Raw genomic sequence first — 27,894 nt, forward strand, 5'->3', positions numbered from 1 at the left:
CGCCCTTGGCTTGCTCATTGCTGCCCAAAAATGTCTTTGTCATTTTACCAAACTGGTTCAAAGTAATACTTTTAACTCACTTTGACTTTAGGGTAAAAAAAAAAACTTTTACACTGAGTGACCCTATGACTGAATTAGGTTTATTTTATTAAAATAAATGATTGAACTTTGTTGCTGTTTGCTGTTTTTTTACCACACGTACCCGTTTTGGTGCTGACCATTTCAGTAGTTTTTCACTACTCAGAAAGGTTTACTTAACTGCTGAAAATATGTTTCAGTAGCAACAGTTCTTAAGGTTTTACACATTGTTTTTATATGTGTATTTAACACTGAATATATATATATATATATATATATATATATATATATATATATATATATATATATATATATATTATTTCCACAAGCTAAAGGTGGGTTTGGGACTAACAATTTAAAAAAAGTACCTTATAAATAATGATTTTGTATATATTTAGCTTATTATTATCTCATTTATTGAATTGGGTTTAAATATGTCATGAAATAATCCTTGTAAATATCTATGGTCTGAATACTTAATTATTTTTTTTATTTTATTTTATTTTATTTTTTTTTACTGTGGGACTGCAGTGTGAACTAATTGAATAGTAAAATTATAATAGGGCTTTACAAAGAACATATCATCTAAGGAGACCATACTATACCAAACTATATTTACAAAATCATCACATGCCTCTAAACAGGAGCAGAAAGCTGTGAAAGTGTCCAATGTTTAATTCAAACATTCCACACAAGATCCTGAGACAGCGGAGTAAACTCACGAGCAAAGCTGCTGTGTTCACTGAGCTCAGAGTCATCAGCAGGCTCAGAGGAATAGTTTCCTCAATTACTGACGTCTAGCAATTAAGAGTCGTGGAGATGCTCAAGAGCTGCCTACGATGATCAAGAGGGTTGTTAAGCATAGCTGTGGTGATGAAGTCTCTGCTGCTGAAAAAACAGTGTTAGAGATGAACTGGAGTTTAATGCTCTGCTGCTTTATACAAAGTCAGCTGCTGAAACGTGCTCTCTGCTCACAGCACTTTATTGCAGCCATTATAGCACTTATCATTACTGGTTTAACAAGTGGAAGAGGGGAGTTTATTTCCTGCCTATTCATGACTGAGGACTTCCCAGGTGGATAACTTACGAACAGTACTCATTATCCCTTCCTCTCTTTCTGTCTCCAGGCTGGAGGGAAACACTACCATCCTACCTGTGCTCGCTGTGCCCGGTGTCAGATGATGTTTACGGAGGGGGAGGAGATGTACCTGACAGGTGAGTAAGAGGTCTGAAAGGTCAGACTCACCAACTGCAGGCACAATCAGTTCAGCAGAAGACTCCAAAGAGCTGGAAAGCTTGAACCAATATACATTGTAGTAGTGTGTAGGATGTTCTTGAACCATTGTCTTTACTAAAGAACTCTTGGAGAACCGTCTTTTTTAAGAGCGAGTATCTAAGAAAATGGTAATTACTATAATATGGTATATTTGATTTTAATCAAACAGACTTAGCGTGTAGTGCCTTTTCCACATTATCATCAAGCCACAGAGCTGGAGGATGCCTACAGTATTTTGGACACAAGGTTATAGAGTCCTTAACATAATGACTTGGAGGAAAAAGCTTTACGTTGTCCCATTATTAACCCTATTTCCAGAACATCGTGTGACAATATAATGATGGATTTACATAAGAAATTGCGTTTATTTATTAAGAGCAAAAAAAAGACATAAATGTGGTAGCTTACACTTACTTCTATATACTCCTATAACTATACTTCTAATATATGCTTACTTCTGTAAACTCCTATGTGCTATATCCTTATGCTAACCTTACACTAGAAGACTTTGAAAAGACTTTTGAAAGACTAAAGTCTGACACCTTCTCACATCTAAAGACAGTGTCGCGTTTTTTAGTCAGAGACTATGATTGTGCAAAGACTAGGAATCTTGCAGTGTCACTATTTACAAGACTGCAACTACATTTTTGAGATTATTCCCATCATGCACCTGGTAGAAATTTACAAGCAGATAAACACTTGTCCTTCCACTCTATAGTGGTACAGATGGGAAGATACGTTGGCTGGGCGTGTAAAGATCTGGGACTCAAATTAGTTCACTATAGAACTGTATACTCTGGCAGATCATCACCCAGAATTGTATTAATTAACCTGAAAAATGTGCAGTTAATTTTTGTAATTTGATATGAAGATTTACACATCAACACAACATGCAGCGATCCAGCATTGTTGATTGGGTGTCATGAACTAAACCATAAGAAACAAACAAAATAAGAAACAAGAGTAACAGAAAACAGGAAAAAATAGAAAAAAAAAAGATGATTCTTCAATAATGGCATTCTTAAAGTCCTCTGCACATGTCCTTACGTGTTACAGGCTCAGTGAACCTGAAATATTAAAACAGTCAGTTTACATTTTAAGTTATGATTATTGTATTGAATTGCCGTTTTTTACAGAGATTTCAGGCAATCACGCCTGCATTCTCTCTCTCTCTCTCTCTCTCTCTCTCTTTCTCTCTCTCTCTCTCTATCACGCTGCTCGCCCACAAGCACTCACGCGCGCCCCTGGCATGTCACTATTTGCATGAGCCAAGACTTAAAACTTATGATAATATTAAACACGGTTGATTTTGTCGCAGGGGCAAGACGAGAAAAAGACTGACTTAAGACCACCACCTTATACCAAACAATCGAAATGATGCGAGCGACTCTAGCAAGACTCTCGTGATTTTATCCCGACATGGATATTTGTCTGCGACAGTGAAATCGCTTGAAAAGTCGTTTGGTGTAAGGCCGGCATTATTTGGCTTATTTTTCTATCATAGAATCATATGACTGCAGATGATTTTCTTGCTGGTGCCTGCTAGGCAGTAGCATTCTCCAACAGCATGTGTGTGTGTGTCTTGTCTCACACACCCGGGCTGAGATGATGAGACAGCAGCGTTAGTGTGTAACATGCTAGTCAACATGCCCTGGGGTGAAAGCGTTTAAGAGTCAACTCAGCCAACATCAGCTTTCAGCAGTATTGATGTGGAGAGAGTGAGAGGAGAGAGAGAGAGAGAGAGAGAGAGAGAGAGAGAGAGAGGGTGAGTAAGATGTGTAAAAATGTTAATAGAAAGTTAAATACTTCAGCCAGTTGCCAAAACTGAACTGCACTATTTGAACTCACTTGGATGAAGGAACTGCTGACTGTAAACTGGCAGAGATCCCAGCACAGGAAGCTCAAGAGGAACATCAGTGATTAGCAGCACTAACCTATTTAACTCAAACAGAAGTGAGGCAGTCGGGGAGAAATGTAGGAGCACACAGAGACATTTTGAAACCGACCTGAAGGCAGCTTTACTTTGATGACAGTAGGGCTACGATGATTATTTCGTTAGTCGATAAATCAGTCCTTTTTGATTTGGATTAACTGTTCCTCATCCTAATTAATTTAGAAGAAGTGCTATTTTTAGTTTATCGATAATTAACATTAAATATTTAATACTACCTATAATGTTTTATTTAAAAATGAAAAGTACCACCATTACTGAGGTCTGAAGATTGACGCATTGCATGATGTTGTTGTGCACAATACACAGAGAACAGAACAGAGCTTTAAAATCTCCACCCTGCAGAACGTTTTCCAAAAGATCAGCTTCCAGTAACCTAAAACACTGTTTTTGTGTGGTAGGGAGGATAAAAAAGGAAAAAAACTACTTTTTCAAAAAACTCTGGTATTGAAACAGCATGTTTTAGTTGTGTAGTTTAAACAAAAGTACTGCAAATGTAACTCAAATCTTCAGCCAACATTTTATTGGTAAATTTACTAAATTAAACAGACTTAGCCAAAAAGCAGAAGACTAGACGCTATTTTTGGATTTTGACTACGATTTTACAATCTTCATTACTTACCATGCTCTGTTTCATACAATATTATATAAGAAGACTGCCTTTTTAGATAATTTGCACTACAGTCTTCAATGTGTCTTTTAATCAAGTGATGTAACCTTAGATGGCAAGTGTAACTGATGATAAGGTTTGTTGCCAACTTTTTTTCATTATCAATATCATCAATTATTCAGTTTATTTTTGAAACTCTAGCTTAGCAGCTGAATGACCCTCACAGGTTCTTTTGATCAAGTGTTCTTGAAGCATATTAAGCCAAACGAGAGCATATAAGTCAGGATGTGATCTTACGTCTTCCTCTCAGGTTCTGAGGTGTGGCATCCAGTGTGTAAGCAGGCAGCTAGGGCAGAGAGGAAGCTGCGAGTACGACGCATGTCTGAAACCTCCATCTCACCTCCAGGCTCCAGCATCAGCTCCCCCAGCCGAGTCATCTGTGTGAGTAACCAGCCACTGCAAGTTCCTTTTTATCTTCAGGAGGATATAAAGGCAGTGTTAAGACAATAGCTCCGCTGGAAATTCAGTGTTCAGGCAATGATGTAGGACCATTATTCCCAAGAGTACATCGAGCAGTGATTTAAATCTTGGAGGTCACAGTGGCCTCCAGCAATAACAAAAACATGGTGTAATTCGATATTAATTATTTCTCACTCGCAGTTTATTAAAGCACAGGGAGGAATTGTGTGGAAAATCTAGTGCATTTAGTGTTGTTTTCTGAGAGGACAAAAAACATCCTTTACATTATTGCCATGCCTTGTCTGGGGACATTAGACTGTTGGCATAACTTTTTAGGTGACAGCGCTGGTGTTGCACAAAAATTTAGTGGCATGCAGAAGTTTCCACTTGAAAACATGATTAGACAAAGGGAGGGTTATCATTTTGGATGAGTAATAGAGGGTGCCTCAGATGAGCTGTCACTGCAGCCACCCAGTACAACACTGGATGCTGATGAGGACTTGTCACCTTCTTACAGGTTGCCTTTTCTTCTTAGTGAATGATGTGCCAAGCTATCATAATCTAGAGTACTTAGCCCAGTTAGCAATAAAGTCTTGCTACCTCAAGCCTTCTCAGTCATGTTCCTAACGAAGTGTCTTTGACTTGACACTCACATTGAGGGACTTGTGGTATAGCAAAGTACAATATACAAATTCAAGCAAACCCATCACATTATACAGTCCTGTTAAAACATAACATCGACATTCAATATTCAATTACTGTATGTTTTCTCTGTTTCTTCAAAAGAATAGACAGGTAGTGATTTCAGTGTTCAAATACTGTAATGTTGAACACAGAACCGAGTACTCAAGTACCCATGCACATACCCAGTTTTGTCATTGTCTGACAATGAAACAAACAGAAAAAAGTCAGAAGGACAGACTCGAAGCTGATGATACAATGTAAATTAAATGTAAAAGTAATTCATTGTGTAACTCACTGTGTAATTCAATACATAATTACATCCTAATCCTAAATGTGTAATGTAGCAAAGTAAAATTAATAACTCTCACCTTCTAATAATTAAATAACACTGACAAATCCTGAGTAATCTCTTTATGCAGTGCATGCGTATCTGTGTGTTTACCAGCACATACTTGCTGTGGGCTGTGTTTGCGAGTGTGTAGTTGTGCCGGCATCACTGTGCACATGTAAATGGGAGTGTGTGATTGATGTGCTGAGTGACCTTTGTGTTGAGTGTAAGATTGATGTCCTGAAAACGCAGTATAAGCATGTACGCTGTCCTGTGGCACTGGCCCAAACCCAGCCCTGCTGAAGGTCAGCCCTAGAATCTGCAGAGCACATCACGCATGTGATGAGAATTAACTTCATGAGAATGAAAGCAGGACTGCGGAATTGAACCATGTATTGGAAAACATGAAATGTAACACATCTGAACAATTCTCACCTCTACGTGAGAGATAAACACTACTTACCACATTCAGGACATCACTTGGTATACAGTACCAGCCAGATGCATTCATACTCATTGTATGATCATCGGCCAGTTTTGATCCAGTGTTTTTCTTCTTTGAAAGCTTACTAAGGTTTAAAATGAACCATTTTGAACTGAATCACATAAGATGGGTATTTAAAATTAGGCTTGCTCACATTTCTCATACACTCTACTACCTCACATGAGGAAATACTTAGCTGACAACATCACATCAAACAATGTGAGTATGTGCTGTTTCAGGCTAGATTTGTTACTGGATTGAATAAAATTCATTCTTTTCTCTCAAGTATCTAATATTCATTTTCTGCTGATATCGGCCCAATATGGATGCTTAATATCAGATCTGTACTATTTCTAGTGCTCATAGAAGGATTTTCCTTATTTGTACTGTTTGATACATTTCAGAAGGTAGTGAAAACGAGATTTTGCCTTGATGCAGCTTTGCACACTTTTGGCGTTCCCTCAAAGAGCTTCATGAGGATTCACGTATATATATATATATATATATATATATATATATATATATATATATATATGCACGTTGTAGTTCTACAATTGAAGAGTTTCATTCCAAAATGCTGTATATTCATTTGTATTTCGGATATAACACATTTTTGGAAAGAAAAATTATTATTTTATGTATTATGAAAAACAATTTTTTATTTCTCTAATAAAGGTGGCATTAATCATAATATAACATTGATATTTCTTCTATGTGTTAAGTCCGCTACCAAAAATGTATATCCTGGGAAAAAAAGAAAGTTTTTGAAAGTGAACTATAATGTGTTTTGCAGTGAAACGCTTATATTACTAATTATAGTCCATCCGTTTCTCTGCATAATTTGTTAGCCCCCCCTTTACTCCATTAATTAAAGGTCAGCCCGTGCAGGACCACCACAGAGCAGGTATTATTTGGGTGGTGGATCATTCTGACATGGTGGTTGTATGTTAGTGTGTGTTGTACTGTTACAAGCGAATCAGAAATAGCAGTGCTGCTGGAGTTTTTAAACCCTGTGCCCACTTACTGTCCACTCTGTTAGACACATGTCCTCTTGTTGGTCCACCTTGTAGATGTAAATTTAGGGACGATAGTTCAACTGCTGCACAGTTTGTGTTAGACATCTTCTAGTCTGTCATCAGTGGTTAATTTCAGCCAAGAGGACGCTGTTGGCTGGATATGTTTTTTTTGGTGGACTATTCTCAGTCCAGCATTGACACTGATGTGTTGAAAAACTCCAGCAGCACTGCTGGTTCTGATCCACTCTGTGTGCGGTTCTGTGTGCGGCACACACACACCAACATCCCACTACCGTGTCAGTGTCACTGTAGTGCTGGGAATGATCCATCACCCAAATAATACCTGCTCAGAGATGGTCCTGGGTGGTGGAATGGGGTAAAAGCGGGGCTAAAAACTATGAAAAAACTGCATGGACCTCATTAAATGGACAGTTGGTATAGATACGAGGAAGGTGTGCCTAAACACATAGCTAGTGAGTGTATATATGTTCAGTTAGTTGTGTACAAAATTTTAAGTGGTATTGTATATCTGGTGGGATGGTCTGGTCCTGCTAAACAAAACCCAGGTTTGAGCCTGGCGCTTGATGTGTGCAGGTACTGTATGCTGTTTTGCTCTGTAGTGAAAAAACAGAAGATTGGCTGCCTCAATAAGCAAACAATGATACAATTAACAGACTCGATCCCAGAATGACATGATATGTTATTGTTGTTATTGTTAACATTACATCCATTTTGTCAGTGTGTTTGTCCATTTGTGTTTTCAGGCCTGCCCATCATGTTTTCATTGCATTTTGACACACGTGTGAGAGTGTATGTTTGTCCCGTGTCCCTTTCCTCAGGCCAGAGTGGAGAACGAGGTCCTAGAGTACAAAGATCTGGCTGCGCTGCCTAAGGTTAAGGCCATTTACGATCTGCAGAGGCCTGATTTCTTATCCTATGAGCCATATCACAGATACTACTCCGACGACAGGCTAGAGCGCCTCAGCTACGGGGAGGTACTGCCCTAGTGGGACTTTAAAGCCACACTGTGTACCTTCCTAGCATGTTACTCGTAGCCCTTAGACAAGCTGACCTGACCTAGCCTAGCTTAGCAGAGTCTGGCCTTGTGTTCCCAACACGCCTTTGTCTGTTTAATGTCCATGTGTTTATTAAACGCTTGCTGAATGCTGAATTTGCAAAGTTGTTAAATGCATGTGTTCCTTTCACACATATTGCATCTGTCTGTAGTGATCTGACGTCTTTCTGCAGAAACTTCTCTCTACGAAGCATGTAACCTTGTTAGGGATGCATATGAAAATCCTGGCTCAAATTTAGGGCTTGACTGATATATTGGTTACCAATAATGCTGGCTGATATCGAGGTTCCATGGATTTATCAGTATCGGTAATGAGCAATATTTAGTGGCCTGTTTTATAGGGATGTGTGATTGCCAGATTATTTGCTTCAAACACACGGCCAATCAGCCAATTTATTTTGTTTATTTTGTGTGGTTTAGTTTATATGGCCAGTCTGTTTGGCAATTTTATAACGTAAATAACAGGAACCAGGTTAGTGCATTTGTGCTGTGTTTGAATGCTTATGCTACACCTATGCCAGAATGTCACAGCATAATTAGATTAGATTAGATATATATTAAAATTGAAAGAAGGAGCAATGCTCAGGAGAAAAAAAACACACTAAAATATGGTGTCCGTGTATAAACCCTGTACAGCCTCAAATGATAATTTAAAAGTCAGAGGTGTTGGGTCGGATTTGGCAGAAGATTTTAATACCATGTCATGCAATATGTCTTTACTTATTACCATCACATGCACAGGCTCAAAAAGAAGGTCCAGCTCAATGTTTAGGCGAAGATCTCTTTACAATAGTAACTTTTTAACTACTGCTGTATGCTTAATTGTTGTTGTTGTTTTTTTTCAATTTTTATCATTTTTAATTCCTTTTTCAAAATACTTAATTTTTTTCATAGAAGTTGGGCTCTAAAATCTGTCTTTATATATGTCATTGCCAGTTTTAGATTCTATACATTTCTTAAATAATTAATCTAATAATCTTAAATCATTCATCTAATGAATGATGCATATCACTGGATCCATTGTACATAATGTTTTTGAATTCTGATATCAATCAATATTGTAACTAAAATCAATTGCTCATGCTGTTATGTTAGAATGCATCCCTAAATTGTCATGCTTGCTGTTACCATCTTTTAAAGCACCTATATTTCTCTCTAAACTTTCCTAAGTGGGCTTGCAGCATTGGGTTGTGCATTTTCCGCATCTAAGAGATTGTCATATTAGACAAATTGCAGCCATGCTTGAGAGCCACACATTCACAGCAGAAGCATTTCAGTGTGCTGTTCATATGTTGCATTATAAACACTGCTTTCAGCAGCCTTCACTGCTCACTGGCTGCCATTAGATGAATGAATGTTCCTTCTGTGTATTTTGTTTCCACCACCTAAGTGGTTTCCGATGTGAGTGAGAAATTGATTGTGCTCTTATCAGAGTGCAGGAAACAACTGTGCTACTAAATCATGATGGTATAAAGAGGTTAGTATTAACGTGGTAGCCCCTTTACTATTCACTTTCCCTCACACATCACATAAAGAAAAGGAAAGACTTTGGCAAGCCTGTTAACCTGTTCTCCATCTATTTCCCCCTCTCTCTCTCTATCTTTCTCTCTCTTTTTTTACCTCCACAGTCTCTGGGAACACTCTCTCCTTATTCTCAGGTAATAACGCCTGCCTCAGAGGTTTTTTGTTTGTCAGTTGATTAATACACATCAGAGACATATATATATATATATATATATACATATATATATATATATGTATATATATATATATATATATATATATGCACACACATATATATATATATATATATATATATATATATATATATATATATATGTCTCTGATATATATACATATATCCCATATTGAAAGCAGTGATACCCCAGAATGAAAATTATTGGGTGAAAACTAAAGTGAAATTCATAATTTACTGGTCTGAAAATCAAATCTAAGAAGGCAACATTTGCCCATAAATGGTATTGAAAATCAATGGTCAAAAAAACGTGGACTAAAAGAAACAAAGATTAGAGTGAAGTATCAAAATTGTAAGACTACAAAAAATGTTAAAGATGATAAAACCAAGAAAAATAGTGATTAAAAGCATTGTTTATTCATTTCACTCTCCTCTACTGGTCAACAAAGACTTGTTCAAACAGTTTAAGCAACAGCAGATGAACAGTGACAATGCTGACCACTTGGAACTATTTTACGGGTTCTATATTTGTGATCATCATTCATTCTAAGCATCAAGAGAGGATATAAAGCCTAAGGACTTCTGTACTTCAGGTTTAAAACCACTTAAAAATCACTCAATATGCAGAATAGAGCAAAAACAACAAGGAAAGTCCCTGCTAGCACACAAATGGCATCTACAGCTCCAGACTTTAAAAAAAAAAATCACAAGCAACAGTAAAGTGCAGAGAATTTATCACCTTGGATGACCAACCATTCTCTGTTGCTGACTTTTGATTTCATGGCAAATTTGTAGCCTACAAATTGTAATCATTTTAATAAATTTTAATTTTAATGTATGTTTTAATTTTTTATTATTATTTTTAATTATTTTTAATTATTTTAATTTATTCTAATAAAAAATCAAAAATAGCCTAACTTAAGCAGTAAAATTGTCATCATTCTTGCTCTTTTTTACTGGCATTTTTGATCTTTTTCAGCAAAAAAAAAATTCAGTGTTTGAATTTCCCTAATTGAAAGAGAGTAACGGTCACAACTTGACACAGTCTGAAAGCTTTTTGTGTGTGTGTGTGTGTGTGTTTGCGTGTGTTTGTGGATCTGTGTGTAGGACATGTATGACAGTGTGGACCTGAGGCAGCGGCGCTCTTCTAGCCCCGGCTATATTGACTCACCCACCTACAGCAGACAGGGCATGTCGCCCATCCTGCCTCGCTCGCCTCAGCACTACTACAGATATGGTGAGTGTGTACACAGCTCACATAAACTACCAACATACCGCACGTATACACAATATACACACTGCATAGTGAAGAGATCATGCTTGATGTGTCCTTGGCAGGAAGCAAGATAAGCATGTTAAATGTTTATAGTGGACTTATTTTATTCTCAGGAAATGAATCGAATTCAATCTCTGTAGATAAGTAGGTAGCCTCTAAAACAAATGAAATCACACTAACTTTCCATGGCTTGTCATTTTTTGTTTACGTTTATTTATTTATTTATTTATTTTTGCTATACTTGGCACAGTATGGCTTTCCTGCCGTCACTGAAATGCATACTGTGCCTGGCTAATTTGCGAGCAAAAGGATTGTCGCTTCTGATTTGTGTTTTGACTGAGAATGATTTGTGCTGCAACCAGAGCTGGGAAGAACCTTCATTCATGCTCTGCTTTTGTCACTCTCATTAACTGGGGGGGGCTTGGCGCAGGCTCTGAGAGTGGCAGGAGCTCGCCATATTACCCACAGCTGGAGGCCAGGTCCAGCACACCCACCACCAACCAAGCACCCAAGCATTTCCATGTGCCAGGTAGGCCACGCCTCTGCTTCCTGTCCATTTGCTACCCTTCATCCTTAAGGCCAAAATGCACCAACCAGACAAACACGAATAAACACAAAGAAACACAAACATCTGCCTGGTGTGTCAAACCTGCATTTGATAGTTGAAAGACTCTTCAATCGCTCATGTCAGTTCTTTTTTCTGGACATACTAAGGACAAGTGCAAACATTAGAATGTTCATGTTTTGTTTGTGTTTGTCCAGTTGGTGTACTCCCTTACTCAGAATGGTATTTAGTAGGGCCCAACTAATATATCAGTTGGCCATTATATCAGTAGACATTGAGGTTTCGTGGATTTTTCTGCTAAAATCATCCCAATAAAGCACCAGTATTTAGTGACTTTTTTTATTTAAGCAATTAAACATGAAAATGAGTGTTTTATCACAAATAAAGGACAACCTCAGGTGATTTATTGCTTTTATACAACAGTTCTGCAAAAACTAGAGCAAAGCTCCAAATCCCATTGCATCAAGTGTGTTTTAATATTGGGAGTTGCTACTGCCTGTATAAGCCTTTTTTATTATGGATTGAGCCATAAAACTATTATAATATCAAGTTCAGCTCAGCTTTTTCAGTTTGCCTGATTAACCCGAATTCTGCTTTGTTTCAGCCAGAATATTTCACATTTGTTTGGTGAATTCTGTCTCGTTTGGTGTATTCTATTAGTTTCTGGCTAATTCCATGTTTAGTTGTTGTGCTGTCACAGCTGCCCACTGAAAAGCTTACTTAGGCAACGTTACATTATCACCATTTAAACATTTGCTGCTCAAGCTGCAGCTGTACGCCATATAGCGCATAACTGAAGGAATTGTGCTGTTATTACAAATCACAGCACGGATAGAATGTTTCTCAATCGGTCAGACTGAACTGTTGGAACTAACTGTTGTATAAAATACAGTGAACAAACATCTTATGACTCTCTTTTCAGCTCTAGTGACTTAAAGGTTCAGCTGTTTGAAATGTTTACACTATGACTTATCCTACAGCATGGATTCTTTTGTTCTTTCCTAAGTTTCATTCGCTCTCATCTCCCTGTTTCAGTCTGCCAGCACTGCTCAGCACCCCCCCCACCACCCCCACCCATACACACACAATCCCTGTACATCCTGACTGAAAACCCGGAATACGCAGAGGAAGTAGAATTATACATGACTTAAGATCCTGCTTCTTCTCCTCCTCTCTCATCACTGCACTGTCCTCCATGTCTCACCATTCACCTTTCTTTCTTTTCTCAGCAACAGCGGAGCCCAACATCTACCGGAAGCCTCCCATCTATAAGAGACATGGTAGAGTGTGCTTGGCCTGTCCTTGCTCCTCTCTCCCCTGTCCTGAGGCTGCTTGTGCCTCTGGGAAAGATGTGGTGTTGACACTGTTGGATATTATTTAGCATAGCTTTAGAAAAATAGTAAAGAAGTGTTATAGTAGTGGTTTGCACTCATCTACCCATTTACCTGCAGTCCTTATGGGCCTTAGCGCGAGCTTCTCTGCTTTGACTTGCCTCATTTAGCTCATTACAGAAATAGTTTCAGAATATTTTAAGCAACAGTTCATTAAAATTCCCCATACCCCAAAAAATGTTCCCTGTACCCCAAATACAGATCTGTCATACATGTTTGGTGTCTCAAGTTTCATTCATATGTTTTGCACTGAAGTTTAAAAGCTAATGTTTAGCTAGTAACGGAAGCTTACCCACTTTACACCTTGTGGGTTGCTAAGCACTTTCAAGTAGATTTTATTATGTGGTTTCTGACTGCTTGACAGTGTAATCCATGAAAATGGAACAAAAACATGCCGTATAGCTAACAACAGCAGCAGCAGCCATGCAGAATTTTGTTTGTACTTGTGTCCATTTTTATAAGTGTATGTCATACTCTGTCGGAAGCAAGTCTATTTGAGATTATCTAACACCTTCATGCAGTTTAAGGCAAGAATATGATGACTTAAGCATGCAGTGTGCATGATGCTAATAGGTGGAGTCTATTGCTGTAAGGGCATATTAATTACATTAAGAGTTTACGTGATTTGACAACAATAAACTGTATAGTTCTCCAAAACGTTGCACAAAATCTCTGGGCAATGAACTTGGTACGTGTAATCAGTAGGGCAGTAATGATTGAATGAGCTTTTACTGCAAAGTTGAGATGGCACTCAGCATCTTACTGTTGTTATATAATATTACTATATTAAACCCAGACTACAATTCCATAGTAGGTGCTATTTAGCTAAAAACTTACACCAATAAAGACAGCCAATCTGAAGTCTTTAAGATACATAGACACATGATAATGGTCTGTTTTAATGCCAGATAAATAAAGTCACGTCTTAACTTACAGTTGGAAACCTTTTAGTCGAAACTATAACCTTTTAGTTTGAAAACATGCGTTCATCAAGAGGTAGTTAGCTGAGAGTTAAACGTACAAAATGATGTTGATAGTTTTATCCTGTTAAATCTGTTTGAATAGAGCGTAAAATGAGCTTGAGCTTCTTGCGCCTCTTGTGCTTTTCTGCGATGCTTCCTATGTGCCATAACTGTACTTTTATCTGCTGCACGGCGTGACGCTATGGCAGCGTGGTATAGAGAGCCTGTTTTTGCATATCAAAAACCTAATTTACGGTCAGAGTTTTAAACTTTCATGACAATTTGAATATTAGATAACTATGTCTCATTCCTACTAGAATTACAGTTCTTTTATTTTAAATATTTTAGAATCGACATTTTGCTCATTTTTTGTTTGTTTTTGTTTTATGTTTTTTTTTCAGTTTGACTGAAAAAAGCTGTGTATAAGTCATTCTGTCATCTGTTTCTTACTGTAGGGTAAAAGAGCGAGTGTGTGAACAGTTTAAGTATGGCACTTTCAGAGTGAACTGGCCATCTCAAGTGAGGTGCTTCTACTAAGACAGCTCTTTTTAAAAGCTCAGTCTTGAAGGAAGAACTGGTATGGTGTTCGTATTGAGCCCTAGGTTTACTGAGACTGAAACCTTGAGCATCAGAAAGTAAAAGTAGTATTGTGCCATCACTACTGCAGAGTAGAAATGAGCTGTCCTGTCAGTTATAAAATTGGAAGAATATAGCAACTTGACTACACTGATTGAAAGTCAGCTCCACTTGCCTATGTATAAGAATGTGGCCCTCATTCCATGTCTCTACTGTTTGCATGACAAGAGGAGGCAGCCCCCTGCCCCTTTCACTCAGGAGGGGGATGAAAAAAGAATGAGGCTCGTCGAAGCGTGATGAAAGCCGATGTTTGGCGGCCATGCCTCTCCCTGACTTTCATCGACTGGGAAGTGTCCATGTTACATGCTACAAAGCCCCCTGCACAAAGCTAATTAAACACTATCCTGTGCAACATGGCCTACTCCTTCTTCAGTCTTGGTTGCCGTGAGGTTTTTACACTTAAAACTGTCTGAGCTTAGTGGACAAGCTATTTATTTTCAGCTTAGGCAGTTTAAGTAGCCTACTTTAATAAATAATGTGGTTTATCTAGTAGGGATATGTGAGCTGCATGAATATTTCTGTGGAAGATAAATGTCAGACAGTTTTCAGCCTGAGTGGCATTAATTAGGGCCCTCTCGAAGAGTCATGAATTTGAACACATTTCCTTTCAATAGCAGTAATAGTGCATCTTTCCCTCCTAAGTGCATGCCAGAGTGAAGAATATGTGTGTATCTTTGTGTGTGTGTTTGTGTAGTAGATTTTCCCTTTATTTTTTTTCTTGTATTTTACAATAAACAGTACTGTGCAAAGGTCAGAGACCTCCCTTTATTAATTCAATTTCCAATACAAATGTTCAGTTTTAGGAGGCATTTCTGAGGAGATTAGATATAAGATAAACCACTTGCATATGAAAAAAGTTTGCAGAACTGGAGGTTGAACAATTTTATGAAAACAACTGGAGAAAATGGGCTTCCTGACAACCGAGCAAGACCTGCTAGACCATCAAAACTGCCAAGATCAGATAAAGTGTTCATCTTTGAGAGATACAAGAAAATCAAGCTCCACTCTTGCTTCAGATCTGAAAAAATCCACCGATGTTTCTGTCCATCCTTCCACTGTGAGAAGACAGTGCTATGAGTCTGAAAGTATGTGTAGCCATCAAGAAACTGTAACTGTGAAAATAAGATCAAATTTTTCTGTAGACCACCACAACTGGACATCTGAGACATGGAGTGCGGTAAACAAAATGCAACCGATTTCCAAGACTGAACTTAGACTGGAGGTCTTTACATGGAAGCATGGAAAATTATTCCTGCAGATTTCTTTGAAAAACTAAAATCAAGTCCCAGAAAAGAACGGAAGCCAGACGACTAAGGTTGACACCAAATACTGAAAAAATAATATCTTTAGTTGTTGAGGCTTCCATGTTATTTTCTGTTAAATATGTGTTTTTTGCTTTTTTCCTGATGCTGGAAAATTAATAACTATGACTGTTCTCTGACTATTGCACAGTGCTGTATGTGTGCGTTACAGGCTTGTGAAATCTGAACAGCAAGAAGTACAGAAATATTTATACAGTATAACACCAGAAAGGCATCAGATTTCAGAGTGTGCTTCCTGTTAGTTTAAGAATGGAGCGCAGAGTTCAGAATCCCTCTTTCTGCTTTACATATCATGCATAGTATAGCATATACTTTTCTAGCAAGAAAGTGATGTATTGTTCTCAGTGCCTATACAGCACACTGCGTGGGGAAGACCTTATCACAGGCCAGCTGAGATTGCATTTGACCTGAGTTTTATCACAGGTCAGTTGAGATTGTATTTGACTTGAGTCAAAAGGCTCACACTCTCTTTGCGGCATGACGGCTTCTGTAGACGTTGCAGTGAGGACAGAGAGGTTTTTGTTGTGGTAATGTGGCTCCTATGACAGTATGCCTTCTGCTGACACGCACCAGTCTATATCTGTCATTCCAAGAAACAACGCACCAGCTGCTACCTGGATGTAATTTTAATCTTAACCTTGGGAATCTTGCACTCAAAAACATTAATCAGATAAACATAATTATGCCACACATTTCCAATCAGTCAGATATATAAAAGTCAGCATATATAAAATTTGTTACCTCAATATAAAGTACGCCTGCAGTTAATGGCAACAAATCTTCAGTTTGCAAGTTTGAATTATACTTTCAACATATGGTTTTAAGATGAGAAGATACTGTATGACTACAGGAGAGGGAGAAAACCTAAGCTGGAGTTCTGGGGGGGCTTCTCCTTTATTTTTTAAATTGAAATTTTATTATAAAACTAAATTTATTGGCACCAGTAATTTCAGTTTTTACAGTGCTGTAATGTTGTATTTGTGCTTTAATGTGCATGCACAGCTGTCTGTCCCTCAGTTTTGCCACGTTATATTGTACAACATGTAAATAAATAATCAAATGTGACAAATCTGTCTAGCTAGCTTCCCGTAGCAATGTTCATGCATGCTGTTACATAGTTAATAAAATGATCACACTAAAAACCTTCAGGATTGGAATACCAAAACATATAAAATGCATTCAAAGGGTTTTTTGGAGTAAGAACAACAACAAAAAAACTCTACTCTGAACCAAGCAATCTGCCATATTTAAGGAATATTGTAGATTACTGGTGGGTTGTGAAAACTTTGTCACAGGAATGGTCAAGGAAGGTAGATATTGAAATTTAGAGGAAGTTAGATAGGAATGAGGATGTCAGATGTGGTCCCACTCCCAAACTTTAGTTATTTCATAACTTCATTATGTCAAACAACCAGAACAAAAACAACTAATATTTTATTGAAAGATCCAAAAACCAAAACATCTGGACATTCATGATGACCTGTCCTGACTTTTAAAAAGGATGAATGATAACAAGTGGACAGAATAGCATAGGGATGAGTTCATTCACATATCACAAGCCTGTAATGAATTCTTCACAAGGATTTTTTTTTTTTGCTACTCATATGGAGGAGTGGCATGTATAATTGAAAGATCTTGTGATGCAGTGAGTGTGTTTGCTATGCTTTATATGCAGAGATCATGCTGCTTTCAGCTCATCTGATTCTCCTCCATGTGGGTACCAAACTTAAATCTCTCCGGCTGCTCCTTTTGGGATGCAAATAATTCCACTCTTTTCTTTTTTGCCCCTTGCACTGTTTCGTATCACATTAATTCAATTCCCACCACACTTCTGCTGTACTTTCCCTGACCAACCACCCACTCTGTAAGTATTTCCTTCTCCCTACAACCTTGCACATTTGTCGCTCTGTCCCTGTCTCTGTGTGTGCATATGTCTGTCCATCATCCTGCCTTTCCACTCATCCCTATGATGCCTATGATGCCTTTTCTGTTAGGGGCTATTGTCAGTGTGCTGTGAGGTTTGCTGTTGTAATTGTAGTGTTTGGCTGTCAGTGGGCTGCTTCACGCTGATGGTAGTTCAGTGGATTTGTAATTAGTTTTGGAATAAAGCTTAAAAAGCAGTTCACTGTGTTTTTATGTTCATTATCTGACCATGTGCAGAACTCATGCTGGATGATCTGTTGCATTCTTCAAGAACAGCTTGAACTGTGGTTAATTTTGCTAAATGCACTGCTTTATGATTTATGAGTAGTGAGTCAGTTGAAATTTTGCTTTGAGCCATCGCTCCAGAGTGTATGAGGCCATTAGTTGTAGTGACCATGGTGTACCGCCTGTCCATCTGTCTGCGTGTACTCTTATCTGTGAGGTTCAAGAACAGCCTGTTCTGCAGATAGGGAAGGGCAACCTTGAAGGAATGCTCCAGCATTTTTCAGCCAAATCGCTAACACATCTGGATTGTGTTGATTACCACAGACAGTAAGTCTGGCACGTGTCCCTGCACTTAGCAAAAGAACAGAAAAACACATTCAGTATCCACCCATGAGCTTAATAGAGATTAAATTTCCTTTAAAGGAATGCAGTAGCGCACGGGTGCCCAAACTTTTGGTCTTCGGGGGCCCAAAGTGAAATGTTTGTGGTGGGTTGAGGGCCAAGAAGACAAAACACTGTAAAGTACTGTGCAAAAGTCAGAGACCACCCTTTCGTTTATTTAATTTCTTGTCAAAATGGTCATTAGGTACAAGTTATTTATTTTCCAGCATTATGAAAGACAGAAAATATGTATTTAACAGAAAGTTACACAGAAGCATCAACAACTGAAAGAAAAATCTCCAAAGTTCAGTCTTAGAAGTTGGTTGCATTTTCTGCCTCTCACTATCCAAGTAATCCTAAACACATTCAATAATGTTGAGGTATGGACCCTGAGCTGACCAGTCCATCATTTTAAGAACACTAGCAGCTTCTCTGCTGAATTTGCAAACTCTTTTTTGTCCTTATTTGCCTTTGTTCAGTTTTCAGTTATCCTTTCAGACCCATAGTGTTGAGCTGTCTTCTCACAGTGGAAGGATGGACAGAAACACTTTTCAGATCTGAAGCAAGAGCTTGATTTGATCTTATCTATCAAAGACAAAAGCAAGTTGATTATCTAATTTCGCTAATCTGTCTACTCTCTTCAAAAATACCTTGATTGAATTATATTAAATTAATAAATATATTTAATAAATGAATAACTCGTACTTAATGGCCATTTTGACTGGTAATTAAAGAGATGAAGGATGATCTTTGACTTTTACACCATACTGTACAAATAAACAAGGCAGGTTTTAGAAAAAATGTATTACACTATTTTTCACTATGTTTTGTTACTGAAATATTAAAGAGTAGATCATTAAAAGGAAAATAAGAATTGAACAAGTAATATATAGTGTAAAAACATGTTATAGTGTAAAAAATTTGTAGTGGGCCGGCTCAGATGTTGTCACAAGCCATCTTTAGTCCATGGGTCACAGTTTGGGCAGCCCTGCACATTTTTTCAGCCTAATTACTGGAGTGCTACATCTGTAGCAGCTGCCCATTGACTTCCATTATAAGTGCATTGTCAGTCTATGGGTTTTCTGTTCTAGGAGTTGCTTATAAGGTTTTGAAAGGGCCATCCCATTCCCATGAATCTTCCTTAAAGTTACTCCCTTCAGGACAGATGAGCTCCCATAATTAAGAAAACCTTTTTTAAGAGTTCTTTTGTACCAAAAGGGGATTATCCATCCTTTAGATGGATGACAAAGTGAATTTTAAATCTTCAGTCTTTAATCAAAATTACTGTCTGTGTTTATTGACCACAATGCTGGGGTAATCCTTTAAGGTTGTCCTGGTGCTTTTTCTCAACCATAATGTGTTCCCCTTCCCTCCTCTCTTCGTGCAGACAATCACAACACAGCCACCAAAAGCAAGACGAGTGAAGATCTCCTCCAATCCTCCAAGTTCTCAACAGCCTATTCACCTGAGCACTACCAGCACTCACAATCTGAATACTACCAGTACACCAGCTCTCCTAAATGTAGGTGACAAATGCTTGGCTGGTGTAATACAAACACTGCATTCCATTTACTCAAATCCATTTTGTGTAAATGTGGAAAAGGCTGCGCAGATATGAATGGTAATTGTGGTAACTATACCGTGTTGCTCAGCATCAGATCACTTTGATCTTGTCCAGCTGTGCTGAACAAAACCTCAAAGGATCTTAAATAATACTGTGATAGTGATGCTCAAATTGATTTTTTATGCTTCACGGTATGTTTGTTTAGATATCAATGACCCTGAAGTGATGTATGAGAGATGAGGACACTGATTTAAACTTTAATAGATGGTTGCTTGTTTCGTCTTCTGTAAAGGTGTCTAAACACACTGTGCTTTTCTTTGTCACCTAAAGCGATTCTGTTTGATGCTTCTTGCATCATTCATCTAGTCTTCTCTATTTCTCTCTCTATCTCTCTGTCTTCCCTCCACAGCTTTACGGGTTCCCCGGAGAAGATTCTCATCAGGAGGAGAGGAAGATGGTTGGAATTATGGCCTTCAAAGAGTATGCCACTAGATCTCTTTTTCACTCTCTTCAGAACAGCCTTTGTATTACAAGTGCAAGTTGCTAATTTTAGTGCCTGGAAAAAGGATATTTAAAAGAAAATTATGTAAAAGCCTCAGCATCTAAATATATATATATTTTTTGTATTGAGTGTGTTCATACTTACATTTATTACAGCTTCTGTTCTTTTCAGGAGACTTTTTAAGTTTTCAACGAAATCTGCCACTCACAATCCAAGTATTACATTTACATTTACATTTACATCATTTAGCAGACGCTCTTATCCAGAGCGACTTACAAAAAGTGCTTTGTCTATCCAGAGAAAGAATCTTTGCTAGCTACCAATAGGTTAGAGGGAAAGACAGTCCTAAACTTAGATACTGCTAGAATCCCCAAACACATTCAAAAAGGTTGAGGTCTAGGCTCTGTCCATAGGCCAGTCCATAGTTGTTAGAAAACTAACAGCTTCTTTATTTGATAGACTTTAGGAGTTATGAGTAAAGTTTATATATAAAGTATATATATTTATACACAAACACATAGACACACACACACACACACACACACACATATATATATATATATATATATATATATATATATATATATATATATATATATATATATACACAGACATCTGTCAGCCATAACATTAAAACCACCTTCATTAAAACTACACTCATTATACATTTTATCACTAACATCTAAAATGGTGGTGCCATGTTAGTGTCAGCTAATGCCACTGATGAAGTACTACATGATGACTAACGCAAACTGTGCAGCAATAGATGAGCTGTTGTCTCTGGCTTTATATCTACAAGGTGGACCAACAAGTTAGGTGTGTCTAATGGAGTGGACAGTAAGTGGACACAGTGTTTAAAAACTCCAGCAGCGCTGCTGTGTCCGATCCACCAGCGCAACACACACTAACACACCTCTACTACGTCAGTGTCACTGCAGTGCTGAGAATGATCCACTACCCAATTAATACCTGCTCTGTGGAGGTCCCTTGGGGGTCCTGACCATTGAAGAACAGGGTAAAGGGACTAACAAAGTACACAGAGAAACAGATGGACTACAGTCTAAAATTGTAGAACTACAAAGTGCACCTATATGTGAAGTGGAGCTGATAAAATGGACAATATTTACACGTATTCATGTTAGCTCTGACATGAGCAAAATAAAGATTTTAAATCCAGTGTAGTGACAGTCAGTCTCTGATTGATCTTATCATCGTGTGTACTGAAGGCATTCTGCCTCACTTTCTGTCTCTCTACTAACTCTACTTATCCACACACAGACCAACTCTCTCTCTCTCTTTCTCTCACACACTCTTTCTCTCTCTCACCCTCAGATTCAGGGTGGGATCGGCAGGATGATCCTGAAGGAGGAGATGAAAGCCCGCTCCGGTTCCTATGACAACGACCCCTGGGGCAGCGCACGGAACTCCCGCAGCGGCAGCAAGGAGACGCTGCACAGCATGAGCTACAACAACACCATCAACGGCTGTGAGTGCTGCGCCACAGGGGAGGGAGGCAGGACCGCTGTGCTTTGCGGTGTCATTTGTGTCATCAGGGCCTGCATAAACATGGACAGGGGCATGACATAGGCTGCTGTTATTACCCTTACCAAACACACCTCATTCTGCCAAAATCGAGTGCAAAACATCCTTGTCGTGAGAAAACCTCATATCTCTGAAATGGTGACCTAATAGGTCCATATTAAGTCCATATAAAGCAGTAATAAATATGAGTGTTCTGAGTTTGTCACACCACAGAAAACTTATTAACCACCCAGCCAGATTTGAATGACTGAAAAAATAGCCAAGTATAAATAAATTACATTTCAAAATCATGACAAAATAAGTAGTATTCTGTGCTCTGAAACACTGGGGTGTGTCAGCTGAAGGTGCTGAACCAAGGGCCAGTGAGCCGTAACGAGAGCCGTGTGAAGTGTAGCCGCTGGGCACTGGCCTAGCTCAAACAGCTTTAAGGGGCTAGAGTAGGCTGGCTGGCTGATAGTGCCTTTAGTGCCAAAGTTAGCGAAGCTAGCACAGTAATTTTTATAAAGTCATAGTGTTAGGGAAGGGGTCATGCTACACTGTGTGCATAATTCTTAGGCAAGTTGTATTTTTGAGGATTAATTTTTTTATTGAACAACTACAGTGCTCTCGGTCAATCCAAAATGTTAATAAACCTCAAACCAGAATATTTAAGAAAGTAAAAGTGAGGTTTTGGCTTTCTTAGGAGAACATCTATGTGTGCATAATTATTGAGCAACTATTCGTGTTCAGAATTATTATGCAACTAAATGAAAAATTAAAAATCTTCCTCACTTGTTTTTCTCACATCTCACTTGTTTATTTTCATCTGTTAAAGTGAGAATAATAAACAAACAACTCAAAATTTACAAATAAACATTTCTGACAATTCAAAAAAAAAAAATGACCAATATAGCCACCCTTCTTTTCAATAGCAGTCTTAAGCCTTCCATTCATAGAGTCTGTCAGTTTCTTAATCTGTTGATCAACTTTCTGTGCAGCAGCAACCTCAGCCTCCCAGACACCGTTCAGAGAGGTTAAGGCCTTTACCTTGCCACACAGTGGAGTACTTCGATGCATGCGATGGAGCTTTGTCCTAAATAAAAATTATGGTATACTTGAAAGATGCAGACTTTTTCCTGTACCACTCCTTGATGAAAGTGTCTTCTAAAGACTGGTAGTAGGTTTGGGAGTTGATTTTGAGTCCATATTTAACCCAAAAAGCTCATCTATAATAATACCAGCCCATAGCAGTACCCCACCTCCACTGGTGTCTGTGGAGCTCTGTGCCCATTACTAATCCAGCCATGGGCCCATCGATCTGGTCCATCAAGAGTCACTCTCATCTCATCAGTCCATAAAACCTTTGAAAAATCTGTCTTCAGATATTTCTTGGCCCAGTCTTGACGTTTCAACTTATGTATCTTGTTTAGTGGTGGCCTTCCTTACCTTGGCCATTGTCTCTGAGCACTGAACACCCCGTACTTCTGGGCACTCCAGGTAGGTTGAAGTTCTGGAATATGACAGCACTGGAGGATAATAGGTTCATGGACGCTTCACGTTTGATTCTTCTCAAGTCTTTGGCAGTTAATTTGCGTCTTTTTTTCTCAACACATTTCTTGTGACTCTCGCTCTTTCTCCTTGCACCACTATTTGCAACAAAACGTTTGAGGGTTCTGTGATCACGCCCCAATATCTGAGGAAAAGAAGCTGCCTAATAATTGTGCACACCTTGATATAGGGTGTTGATCTCCTTAGGCCACACCCTCCCTCATTACACAAATACACATCACCTGATACTTGATGCTTAAATCCAATAAGCATTCAAGTTTATACAGCTTGGAGTTGGAAAATATGCACAAAAAAATGGTCAAAGTCTCACTAGCCTAATAATTGTGCACACAGTGTAAGTGTGGCTCCAGAGGATCATCAAGCCATGATTTCAGACCTGCCTAAAAACACAAAAATGATAAAAAAATGGTCTAGTCTAACTCCACAATTCAGTACTACATAGTTCACAGTCTTCTCACGTGTTTTCAGCAAATATTTTTTAACATGTATAAAGTGTTTAGAAACAAATTTTTTAATTTTCTTCACACAGACTTTAAACTCTAACAGCTCCACACTTTACTCACGTACTAGTGTCACAGTAGTGTTGTAGGGGCATAGTTGTTACTGGCAGTTAAGTACAGTATGTGTACTTAACAGTAGGGAATACCAACACCACAAAGCAATTTCTGCTTAATTCAGTAATAATTTACCAAAAAAATGTAAACATAGTTATATAGAGGAGTTTGATGTGAAATTGTAGAGAAACTTCTTTACAGTGGTGGTGATAGGAACCAGAAATGACAATGTCCACAACATAAATCAGCATAAATATATCCATTTTATGTACTATCCAAAACCATCAGTGAAACTTGTGTCCTTGAAGTTTAATACAGAATAAGTTTTCTTTAGAGACTATTTTGCCTTAAAACGCCTTGCATATACCTCTCTGCCATTAATAGATTTTAAAGGCCAAAATCTTCTCAATACTATCATAAAACAATGTCTTAAGCATCGGGCAGTGTATTCATAACCATTTTATATGAGATGGCTTTCTTTGAGTTAGCTTTTAGAGGCATTTGGCTCTTCAGATATCTGGTTCCTATCACCACTACTGCTAACTGACTCGGCAAGTTTCTCTAGAACAGAGCAATTCACATCAAACCACTCTGAATGACTTTGTTTATATCCTAAACATTTGATTATGCAGAACTGCTGAAGGATTAATGGAATTCCCCTTCAGTTGGTTGCAGAGCCGGTCCTGACCTTTGGCTTTAAGCAAAATTCTGCACAGGGGCCCTCTTACCTGACCCATGAGCCATGTAAACCATTTGCAGTTTCCACATAGTCACACGTGTGACAATCCTCCCTCCTTCAATCTCATGGTGTTTCTGACCAGATGGATAGTTCTGCTTCATCCTCTAATCGAAGTTGTAAATAAAAAGCAGCTTTGTCATGATGAGGAGGTGGCACCCTTGCATAATTTGCAGGGCCCTACACAATGTGCGTAGTGAATATATAATATATACTCTGAACTGTGTTTGAAGCCATTTTAAAAGACCATATACTCATAGGGCTACACAAATTCTATATTATTATGCCAAGATGTTAAACATTGTACTGATTATGGAATGTTTGACTCTTGGCAACTAAAGCCTGCTTTTAGCAAATGAAATTAGTTATTTAGTTAGTTAATTAGTTAATTAATTAATATTGGGGTATTTTCTGATATTGTATTTTCTAGCCATTTTATAAAAGCATAAAGCCACTCAAAGGCATGAATTACAGTGATTGTAGCATTGTGAGGAGGGTTTTAGGCACTCTGCTTCACACTGTGGTTAACAACACCCTTTAACCATGGTAAACTCACCGTAACACAGCGTCTTGTGGCTTATTGCTTTGAAAGCCTTAATAACTGAATAATAAGCCTAGAGTTTAAGGGATTAACTTTGGACTTTTTCGTTAGGTTTTTTCAGCATTTTCAAATTTGTTAGAGTTATCTGGTTTTCTTATGACAGCAACAAAAAGATGCTGGCTTGCTAACAGATTGCCATGCCACCCTTATTTCATGATGTTTGCGAGTCGGAGCCATGGAGCTGATTTTCTGTTGTGGAAAATCCCCCCTCCCACCACCCCCCTTCAAAGTTTTGTCCCCCCAACTGGCACACTCAGGGGAAAAGCAGCAAGAAGATAACAGGTGCAGTGTGGTTTTACCTTAGCGTGTGGGCGATTCAGAGTGTAGTTCAGCTATACTGATGATTGTAGCATAGCTGCTGTTTCACTCACAGTCAGAATGCAGTTGAAGGTGCTGCTGTCGATGGAGGCATGGCTCTGAGCCAACTCATTAAGCTCAGTGAAGCCTCAGCATACTTTACAGTAAACTGCAGGATGACGTCAACAGAGTTACTGATTTTGAGGCAAGTAAACAGAGTAAACTCACTGGCTCTTCTACAAGCCAGTGTTCACATAGACTTAAACGGCGGTACTTCAGTGTACACATATCTCTCCCATTCACTTTGTCTATCTCTATCTCTCTCTCACTGCACACTTTCTCCCTCACACACATACAGTGAATGACCTTTCCATACCTGAGGCAGCAGAGCAGAAATTGTGCATTTTTTGCTTTGTGCTGATGTTTATTACCAGCCCCCTTCCCTGTGAGGAAAAATGGAGGAGAGTAGGGCTGAAAGATTGATTGTTTTTATATCAGCATTGCAATTTGAAAGAGTACAGTTTTCAAATCACAAGAGCTGTGATTTTTATAATAGCCTACATTATCCATGATGGTGTCTTACAAAGTGGGGAAGTTTAACCCAATAGCTCATAAACCGCCTTTCTGACCAGTAAGAAGTAACCAAAGGCCCATGTGTTATGACATCCCAACCACAACTAACTGGCAGTCTGGAGCACTACATACAGCATTCAAACATCAGGTTAGTGGGTTTGCTGGTGTTCTTGTCCAAAAAACAGGCCTTGAACTTAATTTGTAGAAAATAATTGCAATTCAAATCGCAATCACAGTATTAGGAAGAAAAATCGCAGTTAGGTATTTTCTACAATTTATCCTAGGGGAGACAGAGAGAGATAGTGAGATAGTAGTAGTTTTGACTGTGATTTTCTTTCTAGTACAGCAGCTAATTCTGTGATGGGCTCTGACCCATTTATAGACGAATTTACGTTTTCCCCTAATATTTTTTGGCTTATGTTTGACTGTATATGTTTCATTTCGCTTACTGTAACTCTGATGTTCTCTGCAGTTTTACTCTCGCTCTTTCTCCTTGCACGTGTGTGCGGGCTGCTCTCCTCATTTCTATTTCGGTGTCTCTCATGGGGAGATGCACAAAGCAGCTGGAATTTTTCCCGCTCTCCGTTCTTCTCTCTCACACTCTCTCTCTCTCTCCCTGTTTCTTTCTCTGTTGTCCTCCCTTCCTCCAGCATCACTGCTGCTCTCGCCATGTTTCCCTCCTCTCCACCACTGTGCCTCCCGATGCGTGGAACAGCCACCCAGTGTCCCTGTCCTCTTTTATTCATGAGTAGTAAGAGGAGGAAAGCTTTTTTTCACTTATCACAGCAAATCAAAGGTCTGGATATGTGGAGTGGAAAACAGAGGGGGTCTCATGAAGCGTGTTATTGACTCATGCAGATAGGAAGCATAAAGCACAGAGTGAGGGTGGTACAGTGAGTGTGAGGGACAGGTGAATGACGTTTATTAAGTACACCTACCTTGTGCTTAGATTTATTGGACATTTTAACAGATGCTTCTACAGTACTCTGCAAATTTCAGAGACCACCTTCATTTATTTAATTTCCTATTAAAATGGCTTTTTATTTGTTTTTCAGCAACACTATGAAAAATATATATTTAACAGAAAATTACACAAAATGTGTCTAGTTTCTGCTTCTCACAATCCAAATAATCCCAATCACACTCAGTGATGTTGAGCTCTGGGCTCTGTGGTGGTCAGTCCATCATTCAGAACACCAGCAGCTTCTTTGTTTGATTTACAAATTTTCTATTCTGAGTAAAGGCTTCCTGGGAGCTACACATCCTTTCATAGCATTGAGTTGTCTTCTCACAGTGGAGGGATGGACAGACCCACCTGTAGATTATTTTTACACCTGATGCAAGAGTGGAGCTTGATTTTTTCTCATCTGTTATACAAATGTACTGTTTATCCAATAGTGAAAGTGTTGGTGGTCTACCAGGTCATGCATGGTTATCAGCAGTCTTATTTTCTCTTTGCTCTTTTAATCATTGTCAATTTTTAGAAATTCCTGTTTTTTCAGTTATTTTCCTTTGAAAATCCTATGCAAGTTGTTTATATTATATCTATATCTCCTCAGAAAGGTCTCCTGAAAAATTAATAACTTGTACTTGGCTGTTTTGACTGGAAATTAAATAAATGAAGGTTGGACACATGTAC

At 38.4% G+C, this 27,894-nt stretch overlaps 1 protein-coding gene across 8 annotated transcripts in view; it reads left to right on the forward strand.

Annotated features, from left to right (window-relative positions):
* The window catches only part of ablim3 (actin binding LIM protein family, member 3), a 95,471-nt gene that overhangs the window by 56,147 nt on the left and 11,430 nt on the right, over positions 1 to 27,894 (forward strand). For 3 of the 8 annotated variants that reach the window (XM_036568985.1, XM_036568987.1, XM_036568986.1), the window contains exons 7-16: positions 1,206 to 1,293; positions 4,226 to 4,356; positions 7,726 to 7,881; positions 9,590 to 9,619; positions 10,765 to 10,894; positions 11,364 to 11,462; positions 12,728 to 12,778; positions 19,726 to 19,860; positions 20,312 to 20,382; positions 21,737 to 21,890. In XM_036568985.1, coding sequence (XP_036424878.1) covers positions 1,206 to 1,293; positions 4,226 to 4,356; positions 7,726 to 7,881; positions 9,590 to 9,619; positions 10,765 to 10,894; positions 11,364 to 11,462; positions 12,728 to 12,778; positions 19,726 to 19,860; positions 20,312 to 20,382; positions 21,737 to 21,890 — 1,045 coding nt within the window. Of the gene's footprint in view, positions 1 to 1,205; positions 1,294 to 4,225; positions 4,357 to 7,725; positions 7,882 to 9,589; positions 9,620 to 10,764; positions 10,895 to 11,363; positions 11,463 to 12,727; positions 12,779 to 19,725; positions 19,861 to 20,311; positions 20,383 to 21,736; positions 21,891 to 26,905; positions 27,300 to 27,894 lie in introns of those variants that run through there. The other 5 variants (XM_036568992.1, XM_036568988.1, XM_036568989.1 and 2 more) reach the window with 5 other exon arrangements.

Source organism: Colossoma macropomum, unplaced genomic scaffold, assembly GCF_904425465.1.
Source record: "Colossoma macropomum unplaced genomic scaffold, Colossoma_macropomum, whole genome shotgun sequence".
NCBI lineage: Eukaryota > Metazoa > Chordata > Actinopteri > Characiformes > Serrasalmidae > Colossoma > Colossoma macropomum.